This window comes from Mobula hypostoma, chromosome 21 (genome assembly GCF_963921235.1).
Source record: "Mobula hypostoma chromosome 21, sMobHyp1.1, whole genome shotgun sequence".
In the NCBI taxonomy this organism is placed as follows: Eukaryota; Metazoa; Chordata; class Chondrichthyes; order Myliobatiformes; family Myliobatidae; genus Mobula; species Mobula hypostoma.
The window spans coordinates 55136385-55155994 of record NC_086117.1 but is presented as its reverse complement, the minus strand read 5'-3'; the positions used below and the strand labels follow the sequence as shown (position 1 = coordinate 55155994).

At 46.7% G+C, this 19610-nt stretch overlaps 1 protein-coding gene across 2 annotated transcripts in view; it reads right to left on the bottom strand.

Moving 5' to 3' along the window:
- mmp17a (matrix metallopeptidase 17a) overlaps window positions 1-19610 on the bottom strand; it is a 139325-nt gene that overhangs the window by 29983 nt on the left and 89732 nt on the right. For both annotated transcript variants that reach the window (XM_063073207.1, XM_063073208.1), the window contains exons 5-6: window positions 14706-14882; window positions 12324-12426 (exon numbers count right to left, since the gene is read on the bottom strand). In XM_063073207.1, the coding sequence (XP_062929277.1) occupies window positions 12324-12426; window positions 14706-14882 (280 nt within the window). The remainder of the gene's footprint in view (window positions 1-12323; window positions 12427-14705; window positions 14883-19610) is intronic.

Genomic DNA, 19610 nt, shown 5'->3' with positions numbered 1-19610 from the left:
TCAATCACTCTGTATTCAGGATGAGTAGTAAATTGGATTAGATATTGGCTTTGTGGGGGAAGCCCAAGAGTGGTAGTAGATGGTTGTCACACTGACTGGAGACCTGTTCCTGTGCTGTAATGTTCCATGACTCCATGACTTTGCAACCCACGGCCACCTGGAGCTTAGTGTTCAGTTCTGGTCATCCCGTTCCAGGAAGGACGCGGAGGCTATGGAGAGGGTGCAGGAGAGATGCTGCAGTTTGTTTCCCATTGACATTAAAATTGGTTTCACAGTGGACGATGAAGAACATTATCAAATATTACAAATGGATTTTGATCTGCCGGGTGGGCGGGCCAAGGGATGGCAAATAGAGTTTAATTTGGATAAGTGCGAGGTTGGAAATATTTCGGAAGATGTGTTGCTCAGGAGGTTGATAGTTGGGTTGAGTTGTTCTCTGATCTTGACAATTTCATCACCATATGAAGAGACATCGTCAGTGCGCTGTTAATTGTAGTGTGTCCTCTGAATGCTTGGCCATTATATACTTTTCAATCAGCTGATTGGTCATTTCGGAAATTCGACTGGGGAGGAAATCTTGTTGCTGATTGGCTCTGTGGTGAACTTTGTGCGTTGCGGTCTGTAATTTTGCCCCGAGTTGGTTGATAAGTAGGATCGAGGTCTGTATACTTGTTTACAGAATTGTTCCATAAAGTGTGAGGTGTCATGTTTTGGAAATTCAAATCCAGCTAGGCCTTTCAAAGTGAATGGCAGGGACCTGGGGGATGTTACAGAACAGATGGACCTTCGGGTACAAGTACATGGTTCCCTGAAAGCGGAGTCACAGCTACACGGGGTGGTGAAGAGACAATTTTACACGCTGAACTGAACTGAATATTTGACCTGAACAGAGCATGCCTGGTCTTTTGATTCTGTGTTCTTGTGTTTTGCTTTTTTCCTGCTTTTTTTTTACTGTTTGCGTGATTTGATTTGTTCTTGCATGTGGGGGAGGAGTTTAATGTTTTTCTTTGAGCGAGTTGTTTGTTTGTTTTTGTTCCGTGGCTGTCTGTGGGAAGACGAATCTCGGTTGTAAGCTGCATACGTAACTTTGAGAATAAATGTACTTTGGATCTTTGACTTTCATTGAACAGGATAATACAGCACAGACACAGATTAACGGGGAACAAGGGACCACTTTTTTGCACAAAGGTCACATTATCTATGTGGAATGAGCTTACAGAAGAGGAAGTGATGGAGGCAGGCACAATAGGAACTTTTAAAAGACATTTGCACAGGTACAGTACTGTGCATGAGTCTTTGGCACATATATATGTAGCGAGGGTGCCAAAGACCTTTACACAGGACTGTATTTGTCAACGTGGAGTGGAGAGAGTTCGTAAATCTGTTGGGAACAAAGGACGTTGGGAATGGTGAGGGTGGAGTGCCACGGGAGGGGTGATGGGAGGGTGGCAGAGAAGGAGTGTCAGGGGTGACACGGGTGCAGACACACCCAGTCCCGAGACACCAGGCAAGGTCGATTCATTCCAAACAATTGGTCTATTGATCATTACAGAATGTCTCTCTGGTGCTTCCCGTTCCCTCCCCTCTCCCTTCCCCTTTTCCCAACCATGATTCCCCTCTCCCTGTCCCCTTCCCACTCTCAGTCCACAATAGAGACCCAGATCAGAATCAGGTTTATCATCACTCACATATGGCATGAAATTTGTTTCTTTTGAAGCAGCAGTACAGTGCAATACATAAAATTACTACAGTACTGTGCAAATGTCTTAGGCACCCTAGCTGTATATATGTGCCTAAGACTTTTACACAGTACTGTACATTAGGATCATGAAGGACATAGATGTGGCTTTCTTGCAGGAAGGCATTGCTTATAGTAAGAGGATAGAGGTCTAAGATCAGATGCAAGAGATTTAAAAGGGACATCGGGGTGGCGTCTTCATGCAAAGGGTGGATGATATGTCTATGTCTAATTCTAGAGGTCATGGGTTAAGGGTGAAAGGTGAAATGTTTAAGGTGACCATGAGGGGGAACGTCACGTAGAGGGTGGAGAGAGTGTGGAGTGAGCTGCCAGTGGAAGTGGTGGACTCGATTTCAATGTTTAAGAGAAGTTTGGAGAGGTACATGGAAGGGAGGAGTATGGGGGGCTGTGTCCTGGTGCAGATCGATGGAACTAGGCTGCAGAATAATTTGGCACATACTAGATGGGCTGAATGGCCTGTTTTTTTTTTTACAGTGGTGCTCTGTGACTCTGTGGGGGTGAAACTTAAAAGAGATGTGTTGGGCTAGTTCTTTACAAGATTTGAGGTAGTTTGATGTCATTCCCAGTACACGAGTGTAAAGGAGAACAAAGTAATTGTTACTCAGGATCGACCCTGGTGAGTGCTTGTGTTCCAAACCGCCCCAGCTCTGGAGTATCCTGCCTCCCTCCCCTCCCTCCCCACCCTCCCCTGCCTGACTGTGACTGCAGGTCAGGTGAAGAGACAGCTGGAGAGTCTACATCAAGGCAAGGCTGCTGGACTGGACCGGATCAGCCCCAGGGTACTGAAGGCCTGTGCGAGCCAGCACCTTTACTGAGTCTGTCAGGAAAAGATACCGGTGCTATGGAAGACTTCCTGCTTAGTTTTCCTGAGAATTACATTTTTTGATTTCTCTAGTGCCTTCAATTCAATCCAGCCACTTCTGAGCGAGAAGCTGCAAAGGATGAGCGTAGACAAATCCACTATCTCCTGGATTAGTGACTACCTTTCAGGTAGACCCCAGTTTGTAAGGCTGGGTAGTTCTCTATCTGAGATGGTCCACTGGAGCACCATAGGGAACTGTCCTGTCTCTGTTTCTGTTCACACTGTACACCTCAGGCTTTCAGTACAAATCTGAGTCTTGTCACTTGCAGAATCTCTCTAATAACTCTGTGGTGGATGGATGTATCAGAGATGGACTGGAGTCGGAGTACAGAGGACTGCTGGACAAGTTTATGGAGTGGTGCGGGAGGAATCACCTGCTCCTGAATGCGGCCAAAAACCAGGAAGATGGTGATTGATTTTAGGAGGAAGAGGACTGTGACGAGAAGTTACAGTGGTGGAGGAGTACAAATGCGCGGAATATAAGAAATAAGGTGGATGATCTTGTTGCACTATTACAGATTGCCAGATATAATGTTGTGGCTATCACTGAATCGTGGTTGTAGTTGGGAGCTGAATGTCCAAGGTTACACATTGTATCGGAGGGATAGGAAGGTAGGCAGAGGGGGAGGCGTGGCTCTACTGGTAAAGAATGGCATCAAATCAGTAGAAAGATGTGACATAGGATTGGAAGATGTTGAATCCTTGTGGGTTGAGTTAAAAAACTGCAAGGGTAAAAGGACCCTGATGGTAGTTATATACAGGCCTCCCAATAGTGACTGGGATGTGGACTATAGATTACAACAGGAAACAGAAAAGGCGTGTCAAAAGGGCAATGTTATGGTAGTCATGGGAGATTTCAACATGCAGGTCGATTGGGAAAATTAGGTTGGTAATAGATCTCAAGAGAGTGAGCTTGTTGAATGCCTAAGAGATGGCTTTTTAGAGCAGTTCGTCATTGAGCCTACTAGGGGATTGGGACTGGGTGTTATATAATGAACCAGAGGCGATTAGGGAGCTTAAGGTAAAAGAACCCTTAGGAACCAGTGATCACAATATGATTGTGTTCAACTTTAAATTTGGTATGGAGAAAGTGAAGTCTGTGTAGTAGTATTTCAGTGGAATAAGGGAAATTACAGTGGTATGAGAGAGGAATTGGCCAAAGTAAATTGGAAGGAACTGCTGGCAGGGATGTCAGCAGAGCAGCAATGGTGTGAGTTTCTGGGAAAAATGAGGGAGGTGCTGGACAGATGTATTCCAAAAATGAAGGTATACTCAAGTGGTAAAATAGTACAACCATGGCTGACAAGGGAGGTCAAAGCTATTGTAAAAGCAAAAGAGAGGGCATACAACAAAGCAAAAATTAGTAGGAAGATAGAGAATTGGAAAGTTTTAAAAAACCTACTGAGAGCAATTAAAAAAAATCATTAGAAGGGAAAAGATGAACTATGAAAGCAAGCTAGCAAGTAATATCAAAGTGAATAGTAAAAGCTTTTTCAATTATGTGAAAAAAAAGAGAGATGAGAGTGGATATAGGACTGCAAGAAAATGAGGCAGGAGAAATAATAATGGGGGACAAGGAGATGGCAGATGAACTAAATGAGTATTTTGCATCAGTCTTCACTGTGGAAGACACCAGCAGTGTGCCAGGTGTTGTAGTGTGTGAAGGAAGAGAAGTGGGTGCAGTTACTGTTATAAGGGAGAAGGTACTCAAAAAGCTGAAAGACCTAAAAGTAATTAAGTCCTCCAGACCAGATGGACTGCACCCAAGGGTTCTGAAAGACGTAGCTTTAGAGATTGTGGTGGCATTAGAAATGATCTTTCAAAAATCATTGGACTCTGGCATGGTGCCAGAGGACTGGAAAATTGCAAGTGATACTCCACTCTTTAAGAAAGGAAGAAGGCAGCAGAAAGGAAATTATAGATCAGTTAACCTGACCTCAGTTGTTGGGAAGATGTTAGAGTCAATTGTTAAGGATGAGGTGATGGAATACTTGGTGACACAGGAGAAAATGGGTTCCTTAAGGGAAAATCCCGCCTGACAAACCTGTTGGAATTCTTTGAGGAGATTACAAGTAGGATAGATAAAGGGGATGTAGTGGATATTGTATATTTGGACACTTTGACAAGGTGTCACACATGAGGCTGCTTACCAAGTTAAGAGCCCGTGGTATCACAAGAAAGTTACTATCATGGTTAGAGCATTGGCTGATTGGAAGGAGGCAGTGAATGGGAATAAAAGGATTCTTGTCTGGTTGGCTGCCAGTGACTAGTGGTGTTCCGCAGGGGTCGGTGTTGGGACCACTTCTTTTTATGCTGTATATAAATGATTTAGATGATGAAGTAGATGGCTTTGTTGCCAAGTTTACAGATGATATAAAGACTGGTGGAGGGGAAGGTAGTGTTGAGGAAACAGGTAGGATGCAGAAGGACTTAGACAGATTAGGAGAATGGGCAAGAAAGTGGCAAATGAAATATAATATTGGAAAATGCATGGTCATGTACTTTGGTAGTAGAAATAAATGGGGAGAAAATCCAAAAATCTGAGATGCAACGATACTTGGGGGTCCTTGTGCAGAACACCCTCAAGGTTAACTTGCAGATTGAATCAGCGGTGAGGAAGGCAAATGCAATGTTAGCGCTCATTTCAAGAGGTCTAGAATACAACAGCAGGGATGCGATGCTGAGGCTTTATAAGAACATAAGAAATAGGAGCAGGAGTAGGCCATCTGGCCCATCGAGCCTGCCCTGCCATTCAATAAGATCGTGGCTGATCTGTCCGTAAACTCAGCTCCATCTACCTGCTTTTTCTCCATAACCCTTAATTCCCCTACTATGTGAAAACCTATCTAACTGTTTCTTAAATATATTTAATGAAGAAGCCTCAACTGCTTCCCTGGGCAGAGAATTCCACAGATTTACCACTCTCTGGGAAAAACAGTTTTTCCTCATCTCCGTCCTAAATCTTCCGCCCTGAATCTTGAGGCAATGTCCCCTAGTTCTAGTCTCACCTACCAATGGAAACAATTTTCCTACTTCTATCTTATCTATCCCTTTCAAAATTTTGTATGATTCTATAAGATCCCCTCTCATTCTTCTGAACTCCAGAGAGTATAGTCCCAGGTGACTCAATCTCTCCTCATAGGTTAACCCCTTCATCTCTGGAATCAACCTGGTGAACCTCCTCTGCACTGCCTCCAAAGCCAGTATATCCTTCCTCAAGTATGGAGGCACTGGATACCTGGTAAGGCTCTGAAAACCTGTGTCAACCAACTAATGGGAGTATTCAAAGACATTTTTAACCTCTCACTGCTACAGGTGGAAGTTCCCACTTGCTTCAGAAAGGCAACAATTATATCAGTGCCTACGAAGAATAATGTGGGCTGCCTTAATGTCTATCACCCAGTAGCACTCACATCGACAGTGATGAAATGCTTTGAGAGGTTGGTCATGACTAGACTGAACTCCTGCCTCAGCAAGGACCTGGACCCATTGCAACTTACCTATCGCCACAATAGGTCAACAGCAGATGCAATCTCAGTGGCTCTCCACACGGCTTTAGACCACCTGGACAATACTAACACCTATGTCAGGATGCTGTTCATCAACTATAGCTCAGCATTTAATACCATCATTCACACAATCTTGATCAAGAGGTTGCAGAACCTGGGCCTCTGTATCTCCCTCTGCAATTGGATCCTCAACTTCCTAACTGGAAGACCACAATCTGTGTGGATTGGTGATAATATATCCTTCTCGCTGACGATCAACACTGGTGCACCTCAGGGGTGTGTGCTTAGCTCACTGCTCTACTCTCTATATACACATGACTGTGTGGCTAGGCATAGCTCAAATACCATCTATAAATTTGCTGACAATACAACCGTTGTTGGTAGAATCTCAGGTGGTGATGAGAGGGTGTACAGGAGTGAGATATGCCAACTAGTGGAGTGGTGTCGCAGCAACAACTTGGCACTCGACATCAGTAAGACGAAAGAGCTGATTGTGGACTTGGTAGATTGTGACTGGTAGGAAGGGTAAGTTGAAGGAACACATACCAATCCTCATAGAGGGATCAGAAGTGGAGAGAGTGAGCAGCTTCAAGTTCCTGGGTGTCAAGATCTCTGAGGATCTAACCTGGTCCCAACATATCGACGTAGTTATAAAGAAGGCAAGACAGCGGCTATACTTTATTAGGAGTTTGAAGAGATTTGGCACGTCAACAAATACACTCAAAAACTTCTATAGATGTACCGTAGAGAGCATTCTGACAGGCTGCATCACTGTCTGGTATGGGGGGGGGGGGCTACTTCACAGGACTGAAAGAAGCTGCAGAAGGTTGTAAATCTAGTCAGCTCCATCTTGGGCACTAGCCTACAAAGTACCCAGGACATCTTTAGGGAGCGATGTCTCAGAAAGGCAGCATCCATTATTAAGGACCTCCAGCACCCAGGGCATGCCCTTTTCTCACTGTTACCATCAGGTAGGAGGTACAGAAGCCCGAAGGCACACACTCAGCAATTCAGGAACAGCTTCCTCCCCTCTGTTATCTGATTCCTAAATGGACATTGAATCTTTGGACACTACCTCACTTTTTTTAATATACAGTATTTCTGTTTTTGCACATTTTTAAAAAATCTATTCAATATACGTAATTGATTTACTTGTTTATTTATTATTATTATTATTTTATTTATTATTTTTTCTCTCTGCTGGATTATGCTGTTAACAAATTTCACGTCACATACCGGTGATAATAAACCTGATTCTGATTCCGATTCTGCAGCCCCACCTTGAGAAATGTGAACAGTTTTAGAAGGATGAAGGAGATCTTATTGAAACCTTTCGAATGTTGAAAGCCCTAGAAAGAGTAGATGTGAAAAGTATGTTTCCTATGGTGGGAGAGTCTAGGACAAAGAGGGCACAGCCTCAGGATAGAGGGGCATCCATTCAAAACAGAGATGTGGAGAAATTTCTTTAGCCAGAGGATGGTGAATTTGTGGAATTTGTTGCTACGTATAGCTGTGCAGGCCAGGTCGTTGGGTGTATTTAAGGCAGAGATTGATAGTTTCTTGTTTGGACACGGCATCAAAGGTTATGGGAAGAAGGCCGGGAACTGAGGTTGAGGAAGAGAAGAGGAAATGATCATCCATGATTGAATGACCGAGTAGACTTGATGGGCAAAATGGCCTAATTCTGCTCCTACGTCTTATAGTCTCTTGGTCTTAAATACTTGGGTGTTCACCTTGACAATGGACTTGACTGGAAAACCAACACCAAGGCTGTTTGCAAGAAGGGGATAAGCAGACTCTATTTTCCTTCAATGTGTGAGCAGGATGTTGGAGATCTTTTACCAGTATGCTGTAGCGAGTGCAGTCTTCTTTGTGGCTTTATGTTGGGGGAGCAGCATCAGTGCTGGTGATGCAAAAAGACTAAATAAACTCATCAAAAAGGCTGGATTGGTCCTTGGCTACAACCCAGACTCTTTTGAGTTAGTGGTAGAGAGGTCTCTAAACAAACTGTTGTCCATTATGGAGAATCTGGCACATCCTCTCCATGACCTGCTGAATAAGCAGTGGAGCACCCTTTCAAACAGACTCACTCAGCTCCACCGTCACAAGGATCGCTACAGAAAATCTTTCCTACCAAATGCAATAAGCATATACAACAGTTCATCTCAGCGCGACAGGACAACACACATCATAGTACAATAGACTCTGCTTTGTTATTATTGCACATTGGTAAAATATTATTGTGTATATTATTATTCTGTACTTTATTATTAGTTAAGTCTGCACACAGCTGTGTGTTTTTAAATGTTGCTGTTGTAACGAAATAATTTCCTACTCAGGATCAATAAATTACATACTATTATTATTATCTGATGCAGCACAAAAACCCACGGTAAATAAAGAACACAACAATAAAAAACACATTAAATATAAATACATATAAGATAGCTTAAACACATAGATTGATTGTATGCCCACGATGGGCACCGGGGTTAGCGTGACGCTATTACAGCTCAGGGCGTCGGAGTTCAGAGTTCAGTTCCCGCCGCTGCCTCTAGGCAGCGTTTATGACCGCGTGGGTTTTTGTCTGGGTGCTCCTCCCACAGTCCGAAGACGTACTGGATAGTTACAATTGGTCATTGTAGATTGTCCTGTGATTAGGCTCGGGTTAAATTGGGGGGTTTCTGGGTGGTGCGGCTCGTTGGGCCGCACAGTATCCCGATAAACAAATAAAGAAATTCGTGACGCTGGGCACAGGAGTGTCTGTACATAAGGCGACTGACAGGACAGGAAATGATAAAGTAGTGGCTGTGACGGAGCTGAAAGTGGCTCTCGCTCAGTGCTTCCCTGATACCCAGTCACTGAGAAAGACCAGGCTGCTGCCATAACCACCCGGACAGAGCCGTTGTCACAGGGAGCTGTGTCCTAGGCATTCCGGGCTGAAAGAGGAGCCCTTGGTGATCCAGAATAGCAGGTCACAGCAACACACTGGGCTAAATAAGGTAATGGTCCCGAGCTGGACTCATTCCTCTTGTCTGCACATGGCCCATCGCTCTCTGGTCCTGAGTGTTCACGAGCCTGTTAAATCCCATTCTGTCTCCAGCACCCTCCCTGGCAGGGCAGTTCAGGCACTCTGTGTAAAAGGCTCTGCAACTGGTAGTGGAAACTACCCAGTGCAGCACTGGCATCTGCCAACCCACAGACAGCCAGCCAGGGTGCCGAAGGCTTTGGCACAGTATTGTACATTCCGAAAGGCGCCAGTAAAGGGCCAGCAATATCATCCCACCCACCCTCCCGCTCCCATCAGGGAGGAGGCTGCCTGGCCCCTGACCGGAGAGTGAAATAATCCTGATGCAGGTTATACCAAGTAACACACATCAAAGTTGCTGGTGAACGCAGCAGGCCAGGCAGCATCTGTAGGAAGAGGTGCAGTCGACGTTTCAGGCCGAGACCCTTCGTCAGGGCTAACTGAAGGAAGAGTGAGTAAGGGATTTGAAAGTGGGAGGAGGAGGGGGAGATCCAAAATGATAGGAGAAGACAGGAGGGGGAGGGATGGAGCCAAGAGCTGGACAGGTGATTGGCAAAAGGGATATGAGAGGATCACGGGACAGGAGGTCCGGGAAGAAAGACGGGGGGGGGTGACCCAGAGGATGGGTAAGAGGTATATTCAGAGGGACAGAGGGAGAAAAAGGAGACTGAGAGAAAGAATGTGTGCATAAAAATAAGTAACAGATGGGGTACGAGGGGGAGGTGGGGCCTAGCGGAAGTTAGAGAAGTCGATGATCATGCCATCAGGTTGGAGGCTACCCAGACGGAATATAAGGTGTTGTTCCTCCAACCTGAGTGTGGCTTCATCTTTACAGTAGAGGAGGCCGTGGATAGACATGTCAGAATGGGAATGGGATGTGGAATTAAAATGTGTGTTCCAACCTGAGTGTGGCTTCATCTTTTAATTCACATTTTAATTCCATATCCCATTCCCATTCTGACATGTCTATCCACGGCCTCCTCTACTGTAAAGATGAAGCCACACTCAGGTTGGAGGAACAACACCTCATATTCCGTCTGGGTAGCCTCCAACCTGATGGCATGATCATCGACTTCTCTAACTTCCGCTAGGCCCCATCTCCCCCTCGTACCCCATCTGTTACTTATTTTTATGCACACATTCTTTCTCTCAGTCTCCTTTTTCTCCCTCTGTCCCTCTGAATATACCTCTTGCCCATCCTCTGGGTCCCCCCCCCCTTGTCTTTCTTCCCGGACCTCCTGTCCCATGATCCTCTCGTATCCCTTTTGCCAATCACCTGTCCAGCTCTTGGCTCCATCCCTCCCCCTCCTGTCTTCTCCTATCATTTTGGATCTCACCCTCCCCCTCCCCCTTTCAAATCCCTTACTCACTCTTCCTTCAGTTAGTCCTGACGAAGGGTCTCGGCCTGAAACGTCGACTGCACCTCTTCCTACAGATGCTGCCTGGCCTGCTGCGTTTACCAGCAACTTTGATGTGTGTTGCTTGAATTTCCAGCATCTGCAGAATTCCTGTTGTTTGCAGGTTATACCAAAGCACCTGTCAAGGAGGGAGTGAGCGATGGGGTCTAGAATGACGCTCCATGCCAGGGAAGGAGGGAGTGCAAACTCCTTGCAGGTGACGTCGGAATTGAACTCTGAACTCCGACCCCTGAGCTGTAACAGTGTCGCACTCACCGCGGTGCCCATCGTGGACATACAATCAAAGTATATAAGCTATTTTATGTAGTTATGTTTATTGTGCTCTTTATCTCATAGCTTGTCCCTCAACATCGCCTCCACAGCAGCACCTCTGCTTCCTGAGGAGACTGAGGCAAGCGAGGCTCCCTCCACCTCCAAACCCTCCAATCTGAACTGCATTTTACAGGAGCACCATTGAGAGCATCCTGACAAACTGCATCTCCATCTGGTATGGGAGCAGCCGAGCATTGGACTGGAAGTCCCTACAGAGGGCTGTGAGAATGGCTGACAGGATCGTAAGGATCTCCCTACCGTCCATCGGGGACATTTATCAGGAGTGCTACCTACGCAGGGCCCTTAGTATTATCAAAGATCCCATCCGTCCATCCATCACCCTCTTTGACTTTTTACCATCAGGCAGGAGACTCCGATGTACAAAGACAAGAATCGTCAGGATGGGAAATAGTTCTTCCCTCAGGCCATTAGGCTTCTCAACCCCCTGCCGTATCGCATTCAGCGTCACAGGTTAATTTTTTCTGTACCTTACAATATTTAATTTATGCACTTTACTTTGTTTATGCATATTTCTTTTTAGATGTAATTCTTACTTTCCTTCATCAAATTATGGTATTGCTTTGCACTGCTGTAACTATATGTTATAATTATGTGGTTTTGTCAGTGTTAGTCTTTGGTCTGTCTTGTTTTCTGTGATATCACTCCGGAGAAACATTGTATTATTTCTTAATGCATGTATGCATTTCTAAATGACAATAAAAGAGGACTGAGTGTTCTCTCATAATCTAATCTAAGTTATTGTGTTATGTGTACTACTGTGCTTTACACCCTGCTTCACAGAAACGTCGTCTTGTTTGACGATATACGTGTATATAGATAAATGACAATAACCTTGACTTATTGTGTTTTTTTGTGTGGCATCAGATCTGGAGTAACGATTATTTCGTTCTTCTTTACACTTGTGTTCAGGAAATGACATTAAACAATCTTAGCAGATTATACCAAAGTGTCTGTCAAGGAGGGAGTGAGGGACAGGGTACAGAATGCCACTCTGTTCGAGAGAGCGCAGGCAGTCATTACAAATAACAGGAGTCGAGCTCTCAAGGACTGTAAAGTGGATCGCAATGTACTGAAACCTTCTCTCCCTGTTCATGGGGATGGTCACGCAGTGATGAGAGATGGGAGATGGCCAGTGGAGAAAGCTGCCTCCCTCAGCCACGTGGTGATGAGAGATGAGAGATGAGAGATGGTCAACGGGGAAAGCTGCCTCCCTCAGCCACGTGGTGATGAGAGATGAGAGATGAGAGATGGTCAACGGGGAAAGCTGCCTCCCTCAGCCACGTGGTGATGAGAGATGGGAGATGGTCAGCGAAGAAAGCTGCCTCCCTCAGTCATGTGGTGATGAGAGATGAGAGACGGGAGATGGTCAGCGGGGAAAGCTGCCTCCCTCAGCCACACGAAACAAAGTACTCACTGAGCAGTGGGGCGCCTTCCCGGGGAGGGGGCCGGGAGCACTGGGTGGTCCGATGAATTCTCCCTCTGGGACGGGCTGGTAGGGAACAGCAGCTCTCTGACACCTGGGTGTAGACAGACAGGAACAGACACAGTTAAAATGGGCACGTACACCAACTCACTCACACACACACACACACACACACTCTTTCACTTATTACACGCATACACTTTCACTCATTGCACACACACACATACACACACACACACACACACAAACACACACACACACTCTTTCACTTATTACACGCATACACTTTCACTCATTGCACACACACACACACACACTCACTGTCACAACCCCAGACTCTGCTGTGGGGTCTACGTGCCCGCTCAGGTGGGCTGTGCAGCAGGTTCAACCATTGTACTGTGAGTGTGCATGTTTCAGCTAATTACAGCTTCATTATGGCGGTATTTAGCTCCCTTCTTTTCATTTTAGTCTTGTTGAGACTTGACCAAAAGCACAGCAACATTTACACTGCCTTCTTTTTTTCCTTCTCTCTCTCTCCCCACCTTTCTTTCACATACACACACACACACACACACACTCACTTGAACCCACCACTCAAAGAGACACATACACTCTGAGACACACACTCTTTCTGACACACATAAATAATAAATATTATTGAGAACATGAGTTGTAGTGTCTTTGAAAGTGAATCCATAGGTTGTGGAATCAGTTCAGATTTGAGATGAGTGAAGTTATCCACGCTGATTCAGGAGCCTGATGGTTGAGGGGTGAAAACTGTTCCTGAACCTGGTGGTGTGGGACCCTAGGCTCAGTTCAGAGTTGTGGTGAGTGAAGTTATCCATGCTGGTTCAGGAGCCTAATGGTTGTAGAGTAATAACTGTTCCTGAACCTGGTGGTGTGGGATCTGAGGCTCCTGTACCACCTCCCCAAAGGAAGAAGTGAGAAGAGAGCATGGTCCGGGTGTTTGGGTCCCTGATGGGACCTGAGTTTGTAATCCAGACAGCCCCGACGCTAGCTCAGAGGAGGCCAAGCGGTGCTGGCGGACACTAAACTGAGGACACATATACTCCCTTGGGTGGGCACAGAATGTCCCAAAGACACTAGTCAGAGCAGAGTGAGGGAGCTCTCCCCCTGTGTCCTGGACTATTTGAGATTCTGAAGATTTCAGAGATTCTGGAGGTGCAACACACAAAATGCTGGAGGAACCCAGCAGGTCTGGCAGCATCCATGGAGGGGAATAAACAGTTGACATTTTGGGCCAAGACCCTTCATCATGACCAGAAAGGAAGGGGGTAGAATCCAGACTAAGAAATTGTCCTCCAGCTAACCCCACCTTCTTATTCTGGTGTCTGCCTCTTTTCCTCTGGAGCACCCGGAGGAAACGCACACGTTCCATGGGGAGAGATGGAGAAGCTCCTTACAGATGATGTCAGAATTGAATTTGGAACACTGACGCCCTGGGCTGTAATCGCATCGTGCGAACCGCTACACTACCATGGCGCCTTGATACAGAGAACGAGTTGTAGAGTCCTTGAAGGTGAGTCTATAGATCGTAGGATCAGGTTATTGGCAGGGTGAGCGGAGATAAAGAGTCCAGCCTTCCCGCTGAATGGCATGATGGGGAGGGGTGAACAGGCTGCCCTGGTCCTCTTATCCACAGGTGTTGCCCCAGTAACAGCCTCAAAGTTAATTTATTATCAAAGGACATGCACTGTATGTCATCACGTACAATGTGAGACTTGTTTCCTTGCGGACATTCACAGAAAATACAAAGAGACAAAAAAGAAGCAAGCAAAATAATAAAAATGAGTAAATAAGCAACAAATATCAAGAACATGAGATGATGGGGGAGTCTAAGACCAGAGAACACAGCCTCAGAATAGAGCAATGTCCATCTAGGACAGAAATGAGGAGGAATTTCTTTAGCCAGAGAGTGGTGAATCCGTGGAATTCATTGCCACAGGCAGCTGTGGAGGCCAAATCATTGAGTATATTTAAAACAGAGGCTGAGAGATTCTTGATTGGTCAGGGCATGAAGGGATACGTGGAGAAGGCAGGAGATTGGGGCTGAGAGGGAAAGCGGATCAGCCATGATGAAATGGCAGAGCAGACTCGATGGGTAGGGGGCCCAAAACTGCCAGCAAACTGGATTCAGTCCTGCCGCTGTCTGTAAGGAGTTTGCAAGTTCTCCCCGTGACCGTGTGGGTTTCCTCCGGGGGCTCTGGTTTCCTCCCACAGTCCAAAGATGAATGGGTTAGTAGGTTAATTGGCCACAAGGGTGTAATTGGGTTGTGTAGGTTCATTGAGCCATTAAGACCTGTCACCGTGCTGGATCTCTCAATAAAAATCAATCAAATACAAGTTACAAACCGTATATCTGCCAGATTCTCAGCTGGTCCTGGTAAGGCAGGTGGTACTGAAGAGGGTCTCCCACAGGTCCCTGGTAGTAAGGTCTCATGATGGACTGGTTGGACATGGAATGAGGAAGGCCAATAGCATGCCCGAACTCATGGACGGCCACTGCAAAGAGGTCCACCTCCTGCGAGTCTGCAAGAAAGAAAGACACCTCCCGAAATGGGCTGACAAATCAGGGGCCATCACTTCACCCACACACCCTCCCGTTCAAACCGTCCTGTAGGTCTCTGACACCTCGTGCGACCCCCGTGCCTTCAGATACCCGGGGGTCCTGAGCACTCTGCCCTCTTCTCTCTGCACACCCACAGCACGGCACGCCAGCACAGTGGTTAGAGTCACGTTTTGCAGCAACAGTGACCCCGATTCAATTCCAGCCGCTGTCTCTAAGGAGTTTGCACGTTCACCCCGTGACTGCGTGGGTTTCTTCCGGGTGCTCCAGTTTCCTCCCACAGTCCAAAGGCGCAGAGTTAGTGTCAGTAAGTTGCGGGCATGCTACATTGGCACCAGGAGCATGGCGACACTTGCGGCCTGCCCTCTGCACATCCTCAGACTGTGTTTATTGTTGACAGAAATGCCACATTTCACGATATGTTTTAATGGGCATGTAAGACAAATGAAACCCTTGTGCACTTAACTTTCTCCCCTTCTCCACCATGCCTGGACCATGGTTCCTCTCCTGACTTACTCACAGCCGGATCTCATGAATACAGATAAACAAAACAGCAATACTCTGGGGCCAAGGTGCTAAACACAGCACCGACAGTCACACACAGCACAAAGCACATACAAGATAATAAGCACAAGTAAGATATCAGTAAAATACAGAAATGCAAAAAAATAGTCCAGACCCTGGGTCCATGAATGTCGAAGAAATCTGCAGTCAACCACAATACAGCTTGTCTTCTGCTGAGTGAACACTGGGGGGCAGCACTGACTCCAGCCTGAGGCCTAGTCCTTGCTACGACCATCAAACAAGGCTTCTGCTATTTACAGCTTCTCAAGTTCCCTTTCGCCTGGTTTATACTCCTGCGTTAACTGGATGCCGTAACCTACGCAAGTGACCTACGCGCGTTGTGAGCATTTATACTTGTGCATTGGTGTGTCTGTGTCGCTCTGCAATTCGCGCACGTCACGCATACGCACTCACCTGCCCGCGCAAGGCTTCATGGTCATGGTAGTCTCGGGGTAAACAAGACGCGAGTGTCTTTTCTCATGCAAAATGTGTCCTCCATAATTTTGGAGGTCTGTAAAGCTTTATGGAAAGCATTGCAGCCAGAGTTCCTTTCCTGCCCTTCAGTCGCCCAATGGAAAGTTATTGCAGCGTAGGATGACATGCGATGCCATCAAGCGGACCAATCACAGTTATTGCGTTCTGCGTTGCCACGACACGCGGTTACATTTTGGGAGAGGTGCACGTCGCACCAACGCAAACTCTCGCGTAGGGTTCCGTGTCGGCTTTGCGTAGGGTTTGCGGCGACACAGACCTTACAGTGACGCGTTGACGCAGAAGTATAAACCAGGCTTTACAAGTTCTTCCTTCTCGTCTTCAATCTGCCCTGGGAAAAATATTCTTGCTATCCACTTCTGTGTGCAGTGGAGAGTAGACGTCCTGGCCTGGTATGGAAACACCAATGTCCTTGAATGGAAAATCCTATAAAAAGTAGTGGATACAGCCCATTCCATCACGAATAAAGTCTTCCCCACCATTGAGCACATCTACATGGAGTGTTGTCACAGGAAAGCAACATCTATCATCAGGGACCCCCACCACCCAGGTTGTGCTCTTTTCTCACTGCTGCCATCAGGAAGAAGATACAGGAGCCTCAGGACTCACACCACCAGGTTCAGGAACAGTTATCACCCCTCAGCCATCAGGAAGAGGAACTAGCTGAGAGGATTAGAGAGATAGAAGCTGCTAATGAAGACATGCAGCATGGAGAAGCACGGCACCTAGTCAACGAGATCAGCAGACGGAAGAAGTCCTCATCAGGTCAAATAAGCAGTAAAACAGCAGAGGACCATGTCCAGACATGGCTTACCCACTTTAAGAACGTGCTGGGAAGCCCTCCAACGATCACGGAAGAAGAAGAGGACACACCCACGATACTAACGCAAGTCGACATTGATGACGGCCCATTCACCGTTGAGGAACTGAAGAAGGCCAAATATGCACTCAAACAGGGCGGGAGCGCTGGACCAGATGTCCTGAAGAACTGCGACCTGGACGACATCTTGCTGGACATAATGTAATACGGCACTGATGAAAGGTGACAAACCAGAACAGTGGTCACTCTCAAACATTATCCCAGTCCCCAAGTCTGGATCCCTCACGAAGACAGATAACTACCGTGGTATCAGATTGACCTGCATCTTAGCAAAGCTATACAATCGGATGATCTTGAACAGGATTCGCACCGCCATTGACCCTAAGCTAAGATTCAATCAGAATGGTTTTCAGCAGAAGCGCACAACAGTAATGCAAATACTTGCTCTCCGTAGGATCATCGAGGAAGTCAAGAAGAACAACCTACCAGCTGTGCTTACTTACATCGATTTTCACAAAGCTTTTGACTCCATACACCGAGGTAAAACGCTGAAGATCCTGAAAGCTTACGGAGTGCCAGACCATCTACTGAGGGCAATAGAGTCCAGCTATACCAAAACCATGGCGAAAGTTGTATCACCAGACGGAGAAACAGCAGGAACAGTTATCACCCCTCAACCATCAGGAAGGAGGTACAGGAGCCTCAGGACTCACACCACCAGGTTCAGGAAGTTATTACCCCTTAAACATCAGGAAGGAGATACAAGAGCTTCAAGACTTGCACCACTAGGTTCAGGAACAGTTATTACTCCTCAACCATCAGGCTCTTGAACCAGAGGAAATAACTTCACTCAACTTTCCTTGTCCCATCACTGAACTGTTCCCACAACCTATGGACTCTCTTTCAAGGACTCTTCATCTCATGTTCTCGCTATTTATTTATTATTATTTCCTTTTTTTTCTTTTTGTAATTGCATAGTTTCTACCATCAGGGAGGAGGTACAGGAGCCTAAAAATTCACACTTAACAACTTAAGAACAGCCTCTTCCCCTCTAACACCAGATTTCTGAATGGGTAATGAACCCGCGAATACTACTTGGTTTACCCATTTTTGTGCTATTTAATGTCTCTGCTCCATCCTGTTGTCCCAAACAACAAATTTCATGTCATGCATCTTCACTGTCCAGACGTTCCAGGGTTGAGTGAAGAATCAATAAGATGGCATCTGCTGTGGACCTGTCGCTCCAGTTGTCAAACTGGAGCGGATCCAAACTGCCTCTCAGGCAGGAGTTGATATGTTTCATCACCAACCTCTCAAAACACTTCATCACCGTGGATGTAAGCGCTGCTGGATGAGAGTTATTGAGGCAGCTCCCCACAGTCTTCTTAGGCACCGGCATATTCGATCATAAATTTACTTTGAACTTTGAAAGACATACCGCTCAGTAGGTTAATAGGTGACGTGGGTGTAATTGGGCTGTGTGGGCTTGTTGAGTCAGGAGGGCCTGTCTCTGAATAAATGAAATAACTCCACTGCTTCACCCAACTTACCAGATGAGCTATGTCCCACTGTATCTGTAGACAACTCTCCTCACTATCCACAACTCCACCAATTTTACCGTCAGCTGCGAACTTACTAATCTGACCATCTATATTCTCCTTGTTGGCTGTCTGCTGTGTCCAAAGGTGAATAAACCTGTGCGGGAGAGTTTTTAAAGTGGAAAAGCTGTTGCACTGGGGCAGTTCCACACCCTCGGCCTCAGAACTCTGGGTCTAGTGGTCCAAATAGTCGTCACAAACTGGGGTCTTCCTTGGTTACAGCGGATGGCCATGCCGTCTTCTGTGCCTTGCCATGCCCATCGCTCCCCACCAAGCGATGCAGAACCACTTTCCTGGCTGCTGAATCTCACTGTGGATCTCATCTGCCCCGTCTGCCAGAGCCACTCGGAGCCACAGGTGAGAGCTGAGTGTTCGGTCGGGACCAGAGGTGAGTGAGCTGCCCTGGAATGGACACAAGCCCCCTCATCAGAGGTGCTACCCGTCCCTTGATATCTTATACAGCCCTCCTCTCTCTGTTCCACTACACTCATAACAGCCCCATATACATGCAACACACATCAAAGTTGCTGGTGAACGCAGCAGGCCAGGCAGCATCTATAGGAAGAGGCGCAGTCGACGTTTCAGGCCAAGACCCTTCGTCAGGACTAACTGAAGGAAGAGTGAGTAAGGGATTTGAAAGCTGGAGGGGGAGGGGGAGATCCAAAATGATAGGAGAAGACAGGAGGGGGAGGGATAGAGCCGAGAGCTGGACAGGTGATAGGCAGAAGGGGATACGAGAGGATCATGGGACAGGAGGTCCGGGAAGAAAGACGGGGGGGGGGGTGACCCAGAGGATGGGCAAGAGGTATATTCAGAGGGACAGAGGGAGAAAAAGGAGAGTGAGAGAAAGAATGTGTGCATAAAAATGAGTAACAGATGGGGTACGAGGGGGAGGTGGGGCCTAGCGGAAGTTAGAGAAGTCAATGTTCATGCCATCAGGTTGGAGGCTACCCATACGGAATATAAGGTGTTGTTCCTCCAACCTGAGTGTGGCTTCATCTTTACAGTAGAGGAGGCCGTGGATAGACATGTCAGAATGGGAATGGGATGTGGAATTAAAATGTGTGGCCACTGGAAGATCCTGCTTTCTCTGGCGGACAGAGCGTAGATGTTCAGCGAAGCGGTCTCCCAGTCTGCGTCGGGTCTCACCAATATATAAAAGGCCACATTGGGAGCACCGGACGCAGTATATCACCCCAGTCGACTCACAGGTGAAG